The sequence below is a fragment of the Phoca vitulina genome, unplaced genomic scaffold, assembly GCF_004348235.1.
Source record: "Phoca vitulina isolate PV1807 unplaced genomic scaffold, GSC_HSeal_1.0 scaffold57, whole genome shotgun sequence".
NCBI classification, from domain to species: Eukaryota; Metazoa; Chordata; class Mammalia; order Carnivora; family Phocidae; genus Phoca; species Phoca vitulina.
This window is the reverse complement of record NW_022589760.1, coordinates 21,685-29,669: the sequence shown is the minus strand read 5'-3', so window position 1 is coordinate 29,669 and position 7,985 is coordinate 21,685. Positions and strand designations below refer to the sequence as shown.

At 40.8% G+C, this 7,985-nt stretch overlaps 1 protein-coding gene across 1 annotated transcript; it reads left to right on the top strand.

The window, feature by feature from the left end:
• The first annotated feature begins 4,915 nt into the window (after positions 1-4,915).
• Positions 4,916-7,602, top strand: LOC116623106 (melanoma antigen preferentially expressed in tumors-like). The gene is made up of 3 exons (XM_032390018.1): positions 4,916-5,211; positions 5,666-6,268; positions 7,089-7,602. The coding sequence occupies exons 1-3, from the start codon at positions 4,916-4,918 to the stop codon at positions 7,600-7,602; spliced, it is 1,413 nt and encodes a 470-aa protein (XP_032245909.1).
• Positions 7,603-7,985: the final 383 nt, after the last annotated feature.

Here is a 7,985-nt window from a genome sequence, read left to right as displayed (position 1 = left end):
GATAGTCAGAATGGCTAAAATTAACAAGTCAGGAAATGACAGATGTTGGCGGGGATGCGGAGAAAGGGGAACCCTCCTACACTGTTGGTGGGAATGCAAGCTGGTGCAGCCACTCTGGAAAACAGTATGGAGGTTCCTCAAAAAGTTGAAAATAGAGCTACCATATGATCCAGCAATTGCACTACTGGGTATTTACCCCAAAGATACAAAAGTAGGGACCCGAAAGGCTACGTGCACCCCGATGTTTATAGCAGCAATGTCCACAATAGCCAAACTGTGGAAAGAGCCAAGATGTCCATCAACAGATGAATGGATAAAGAAGATGTGGTATATATATGCAATGGAATATTATGCAGCCATCAAAAGGAATAAGATCTTGCCATTTGCAACGACGTGGATGGAACTGGAGGGTATTATGCTGAGCGAAATAAGTCAAACAGAGAAAGACATGTATCATATGACCTCACTGATATGAGGAATTCTTAATCTCAGGAAACAAACTGAGGGTTGCTGGAGTGGGGGGTGGGGTGGGAGGGATGGGGTGACTGGGTGATGGACACTGGGGAGGGTATGTGTTCTGGTAAGCGCTGTGAATTGTGCAGGACTGTTGAATCTCAGATCTGTACCTCTGAAACAAATAATGCAATATATGTTAAGAAAGAAAAAAAGAAGAAGAATGTAGCAGGAGGGGAAGAATGAAGGGGGGGAAATCGGAGGGGGAGAAGAACCATGAGAGACGATGGACTCTGAAAAACAAACTGGGGGTTCTGGAGGGGAGGGGGTTGGGAGGATGGGTTAGCCTGGTGATGGGTATTGAGGAGGGCACGTTCTGCATGGAGCACTGGGTGTTATGCACAAACAATGAATCATGGAACACTATATCTAAAACTAATGATGTAATGTATGGGGATTAACATAACAATAAAAAAAAATTAAAAAAAAAAAAATAAATTCTCCATCCAGCATGTTACTTATATCTGTTTTGCTTAGATCTCTGGCCATGACTGTATCTTGTTCTTCACTGGGGATAAATTCCTCCATCTTTGCATTTTGTCTAAGTCTCTGCCTTCTTTTTTGTGTTAGAAAAGCCAGTTATGTCTCCTGCTCCTAAAAGTAATGGTCCTATGAAGAAGTCATGTAGTGCCCAGGGCCTGGTGCTTCAGGGAGTGTCTTTGATGTGTGCTGCATGTGCTCAACTGTTGTGTTTTGGCTGCTCTATACTTCAGGCTAGTCATCTACAGAGTCTCTCCTTGCTTGCTGTTGGCAGTGTTTGGTCCCTGGCCTGAATGTGGCAAGTTTTAACTAGGTATCCTCTGGTCTGCTTATGTGAGATTGGACACCTCCTCCACCAGAACTGAGGCCCTGCAGAACTTTCTGGTCGGGAGATGTGGTTTGGGCAGGGGTTTGTGCTGGTCTTCTGGTGTAGGGGCCTGCCACAGTGGGACTGAGGCAAGCATGACTGGGACGGGTAGTTCCATGGGAATGCAGGGAGGTGGGACTTGGTGTAAGCAAGTTATGCAGCCAGTGTCAGCAGTGCGCTGCTTCTGATAGGTGGCTCTGTGTTTATGCTGAGAAGCAGGGGAGGGAAATGGTGCTGGCCAGCTCCTTTATCCCAGAGAAGTGTCTCTGTGAATGCTGCCTCTCAGGGATGTACTCTGAGAAGAGTGAATCATCTCACCACTGTGTGCCTCAGATGCTCTTTGGATGCTGTTTCTACACTGTCTGCTCCTGGGTTTGTCTGCCTTCTCTCCAGAGTAACACAGTGTCCCTGCAGGCTTTATCCCAGCCAAGCCCACTGACCTTTAAAACTCCAGGCTTTAAGCCCCTCTGGTTGCAAGAACTCATAATTCAGACCCTCTCATTTTCCAAGCCCATGGCTTTGGGGAAACATTCTCCTTTTCTGTTCCCCTGGGTGCTCCTCTATCTCTTGTCCTTCTCTGTGACCATGTCTCCCTCCACTCCACAGCACACGTGATCCATTTCTCCCCTAAACCCTGTCTCCATACTTTCTGCCTTCTTTGATGTGGCCTCTTCTCTCCTTTTAGTTGTGGCATTTGTTCTGTCAATCTTCTGGTCGACTTCTGGGGTATTCAGGATGATTTGACAGTTACCTAGTTGTGTTCATGGAATAAGGCAAGTGTAGGGTCCTCCTACTCCACTGCCATCTTCCTCCTACCAAGCTTTGTATCTCCTTTTTAACTTAACATTTTTAAAACAGAGGCTTTAAAAACTTTTGCAGGTAGAAAGCCCTTTCTGTTTTCCATTTTGTTAGTAGTTTAACTTTTGTTGCATTGTGATTGGATTGTTTGTAATATTTCTACTTTATGGAAATTAATGATGCTGTTTCTCTGAAATAATTATCAATTTTTGACAAGAAAATATATTCTGTATTCTCTGTCTCTCTGTGTGTGTGTGTATACTATGTGTTTTACCTTATTGATTATGTTGTTTACATTTTCTACATCTGCATTCTTTTTTTATACCACTTGATCTATCTTGTACTGAAACTGGTTTCTTAAATCGCCTATTATTATTGTTTTTTTTTTTTTTTTTAAATCTAAGTCTCCTTTCCCTTTTGCTTTATAACAGTGGTTGCTGTGTTACTTGGTGAGTAAATGTTCCTAAGTGTTATATTTTTATTGTGAATCTTGTCTTTTATCATCAAGACATATTCTTTGTCATGTTTAATGCTTTAAAAAAAATTACCCTTAACCACTTGTTGTCTTAACAGTTTACTATCTTGTCCATTCTTCGTCCCCCCACTGGTATCATTTAATATTCACCTACTGCATTATGGCAAAAAGTTTACCCTATTCTCTTCTGTTTCTCTCCTTACTCTCATTTTTAGTTGCATGATTTCTGTTTTTCTTTTCACAACATGACACATTTGTACATTAGTCTTTCCTCTTTTGCCCTACCTTGATTATAGTATTAGTTGTTAAAATCAGATATTTTGGTGACATTTTCCCTGTCATCACATGTAGGTTTACATTCTCAGTTCATCTTTTAGAAGATTACTTGACAAACATTCTGTAAAGAGACATTTGGTAAATATTTTAAACTTGTGGGCCACAGTGTCTCTGTTATAACAGCTTTGCCATTGTAGTGCAAAAGCATCCATAAATAATACATAAATGGTTGATCACGGCTTTGTTCCAATAAAACTTTATTTACAAAATCAAGCAGTGGACTAGATTTGGCATAATCTGGCCACAATTTGCAGACCCCTGCTCTAGTAGATTCCTGAGGAAGGACTGAGTGATGGAGAATTTCCTAAGTTCCTGTATGTTAAAAAACTGTTTTTCTGTAGGCTGTGATAGTTGAAGAACACTCCGGCTAGATATAAAATCTTTACTTCAGATTTTTAAAAACAAATTTTATTATTGAAGTATAGTTGACATACACTGTTATATTAGTTTCAGGTGTAAAACATAATGATTTGACAGTTCTGTACATTATACAATGCTCACCACCAGAAGTATAGGTATGATATGTCACCATACAATGTTATTACAATATTATTGACTATATTCTCTATGCTGTACTTTTTTTTTTTAGTACATTTCTGTTTTTAGATTTTTGAAAACATTCTGATTCAAGGTAGGTTTCATATCCTCAAATGCTTGCTGGAATATTTAATTCTGTTTGGAGTGTTACCTCAGAGTCTCCTGATTCATGGTTGTTTAATATGTGTGAAGTTTGTTTCCTCATCTTTTTTGCAATGTTTTTACATGGAATTCCCTTTCCTTTTGTTCATTTGTATGATATTTAGTAGTTTCACAAGAGTCTTAGTTTAGTGATGTCCTTTTCTGTCATTATAGCAAAGTCCAGATCCTTATTTGTTTTGTATGTTTGTTTTGGTAATCGAGGGAGTTATGAGTGCTCTGATTTTGTGGTTCTTTTATGTCTTGCAAGATCCTTCCTCTTCCTCTTTTGTTTATTTTTCCTGTCATACCCAATTGCTAAAGTGTGCTTCTCCCTTCCTTTTTGCCTTTATTTTTTTCTAGAAGTTATGTCTTTCAAAGACTGAACCTTTAAATCATTCCTGCCCTTTTACATGCTCATATTTTGGACTCCCTTCCGTGGGTTCCCTGCTCTCATCTTCCAGGACATCTTTTTCAGACTTGTTTTGTGCTTAGTCATTCTGCTATAGTTCTAGAGCAACTTTAAGCTCCTCACCATCTTTCTTCTTCTGTATCTCTTGTAGCTTTTCTTGGTCTGATTTTGCTTGCTACAAAGCCTAGTGATGAGAGTGTAACAGACTGTGTGCTGGGATTTTATGATTTTTTCTTACTTAAAATTATTTTGAAGTTTGGCATTTTCCATTTTATTTTATTTTTTGGAGATAGAGAAAGTGAGCATGAGTGGGGGAGGGGCAGAGGAAGAGGGAGAGGGAGCATCTTAAGCAGGCTCCATGCCCATTGTGGAGCCCAATGCAGGTCTCAATCTCACAACCCTGAGATCATGACCTGAACCAAAATCAAGAGTCAGACACTTAACAGATTGAGCCACCCAGGCGCCTCTGGCATTTTCCATTTTAAAGTAATGATAAGGATATAGCTTTTATGCGGATTTACATTTTTCTTCTTACTGTTTTATATCCTTTTGGGAGGAAATATTGGGAAGACAGCAGCTGAGTGGTTAGCATTGTGTTCTGCTAATTTACCTCTGATTTCTAATGGCATTTTATCTTATGTAAATATATGTGTGTTTGTGTATGTATGTATGTATATATATGCATGCACATATATACTTAGACACACATAGAAGTCCATTTTTATTCTGTTTGTATAGTAGAGGTCACCTGAGTTGGCTGTCTGATTCAATAACCATCTTGTTCATAGCTAATCTTGGCAAATAAGACTGTAGATATCTTTTCAGGATTTCTAAATATTCCTCACCCTGAAGCACATTCATGAAGATGGACCAGAAGGCCATAGCCACACTGCTAGAACTTGCTGCAAAAAGTCTACTGAGTAATGAGCCTGCAGCTATCCATGCCTTGGAAGAACTCCCAAGAGACCTCTTTGTTCCCTTATTCATTGATGCCTTCTTGGGAGGGCATAAGAAGATCCTAAAAGCAATGGTGAGGGCTTGGCCCTTTCACTGTCTCCATATTGGGGCACTGAGTATACAAGAATCATACTATGAAATCTTGGAAGCCATGACTGATGGTCTGCAGATCCACCCTGACCAGAACTCTTCCTCTTGGTAAGCCTGTATCAAGTAGAAACATAGTGAATCAGCAGAAGGATATGCTAGAGCCTGGGGCAGGGCGATACCTAACAGCCTCCCAAAAATAGCCAGTGGTGAATGCTGAAGATCTCTGTGTGGCTATTGGTCTAACACGTGGGGTTACCTTAAAGACTCCAATGTCTTACAGGCTTGATTATAGAATAGAGGTCACTGAGGTGGTGGATCTATCTCCTGAGTATGATTACATAGAAGGACATGGGTGTTGAGACTGGGGAGGACCAGAGGTGAAGAAAGTATGGGTAAAGAGTGAAAGATGTTAAATTTGTATAAAAGGGCTTACTGGTGAATGGTATATGGAATGAAAAACAGGGATAAAGAGTTCTGTTTCTGCTTCCCATCATTGATCATGCTGGGTTATATTAAAATCAGCTACTTCTCATGTGTGTTCTGTCTACTCTTCTCCATACAGGGGGTCAAAACTGAGGATCCTAGATTTGAGACAGGACCCAGACTGTGGAACAACATGCTCAGAGATCAGTACCACATTTCCTTTCTGTTTTCAGTCTTGTGTTTACTCTCGACACTCTATCCTTAAAACAGAAGAAGCCCAGCATAATGTCAAGTGCCTTGGAATTGTTAATTCAGAGTCTGAGCTTCCGTCAACCCAGAAGCCCATAGAATTAGTAGTGGACCTTTCTTTCAATAGTACCTTGAGAACAAAGCAATTCCTTTCTTTCCTTCAGAGTAAAGTTGAGCAGAGCTTTGGGTCTTTGCACCTCTGCTGCAGAGATTTGCAAATTGATAAAATCTCTGCCCACAAAAGTGTCCTGCAGTTTCTGGATCTGGGATGCATTGATCACCTGGAATTGAATCAGGCTTATCTGAATGAAGTCACCACCCTTTTGGCTCAGATGATCCACCTGAACAGCATTAGTTTGTCTAACATCTCCTTTAAACATCGTAAGGGGGAAGACTTCAGAGCTTTTCTCATCCAGCTTGGGCAACTAGACAACCTCCAGGAGCTCAGCTTGGCTTTATTCTGCCTTACAGATCAACTGCATAAACTGCTCAGGTGAAGGGGTGGGGAGGAACCTCGGTTCTCTGAACACCCCATTTTTAATACAGGAGAAGAGACCATACTTGGATATCCCAGGGTCCTTGTAACCTATTTCTCCTTCCACATCAGCATGGGCACTGGCAGGAGTTTGAAACTGGCCAGGCTAGTGAAAGGTATCTCGTGAGGAGACAGACAATATTTGAAAAGAAAGCTGTGCTCATTCATTTATTCATTCATTCAATTGACCATGTGCAAACAGTATGAAAAGTTTGTAAATATATTAGTGAAAAAGACTCAGTTCTTCTTCTATTGGAGTTTACAGCTTTCTAGAGAGGAGGGGGAGACATTCAGATGATGCACATCCCCATGGGCTAGCCAGAGTATTTAACGTTGCCAGATCATTTTGGTCCTGTATTTTCTCCAAGGCTTAGACCCTGAATGGAGAACTTGTTTTCTGGGAGTTAGTCAAAGGAAACCCTCAGCTGGGTGCTTTCCTAGACCTATCTTCACCGAGTAAGTGAACAAGATCCATTATTGATTTTGTTGTATATACCAAGTACATACAACTTTTTTCACTTAATCTTCCCCACAACCATGTATAATAATTACTGTTGTGTACATTATAAAGATTAAAAACCTGTATCTCAGAGGGGAAAAGTAACTTTCTCAGGGTCACAAGCCTATTAAGTCTGATTGCAAAGCCCACATTGTTAACCACTGTTGCAAAATATGTACAAATTGGTTTATTCTAGAGCCTTGCGTATCTATAATTCCGGTCTCGCTGCCCTGATCCAATCCTCATTTTTCTGAAATAGGCTCTTTTTTATCTCTACAGAATCCTGCCACCTCAGTTGGATACATTGTGTCTATCTTTTTGTGGCCTGTCTAACAGAGATATTACTGTCCTGTCTCAGAGTTCTCAGGCCACCTACCTGAGGCTGTTGAATCTCAGTAACAACCAGATATTCTCAGAAGTTTATGAGCCCTTCCAGAATCTGCTAGAGAAAGTCTCAGGCACCCTGCAGTATCTGGAGATAAATAATTGCCTGGTAACTGATTCTACTCTCTCTGCCATCCTCCCAGCCCTGAGCCACTGTACCCACCTCCGTGTCCTTAGCTTTGCCTTCAACCCCATTACAATGCCTCTGCTCATGGACCTTCTGCAGCATTTAACATGCTTGATGGAGCTGAAGCATGTTATTTATCCTGTTCCTGTCCACTGCTATGAACAATGGAATTTTCCTGGAAGTTTGGACCGACAGAAACTTGCTGAAGTGCAGGCCCAATTGACAGCAATGCTGCAGGTGGTACAGCGAGATGACATGACCTGGACCACTTGTCCTGAGTGACTTCCATAGTACAAGGAGTTGTTTCAGCACTGATGTGTGACCATTAAAGCATTCAGTGTTTTGTCTGAAGCTCAGATTTGTTAGACACATAGATAAAATTCTACTGTTTGAGGAAACTGGGGTTAGGGAGATTGGATATGTAACTGACCTCTATAAAGAAAAACTCTAAAAAGGAAATAGAAGAATTTGAAAGGTCCTGTGGATCTCTTGCTCATTCCCCTCTACATCCTTTTCTGGTTGCTAACCACAATGTTGGGTATATGACATAGGCTAACCCAGTGATGGCACCATCATTTTTCTTGTCACACTGATTGGTCCATTTATCCACTTATGGACATGTGACACAAGTCAGAACAATTGAAACTCTTCCTGGTTGTGGTAGT

Bases quoted from the DNA above. Each gene is read 5' to 3' on its own strand.
- LOC116623106 (XM_032390018.1), top strand. From the start codon at position 4,916: ATGAAGATGGACCAGAAGGCCATAGCCACACTGCTAGAACTTGCTGCA. The intron at 5,212-5,665 runs GTAAGCCTGTAT...TTCTCCATACAG, and splicing joins GACCAGAACTCTTCCTCTTG to GGGGTCAAAACTGAGGATCC. The intron at 6,269-7,088 runs GTGAAGGGGTGG...TTATCTCTACAG, and splicing joins CAACTGCATAAACTGCTCAG to AATCCTGCCACCTCAGTTGG.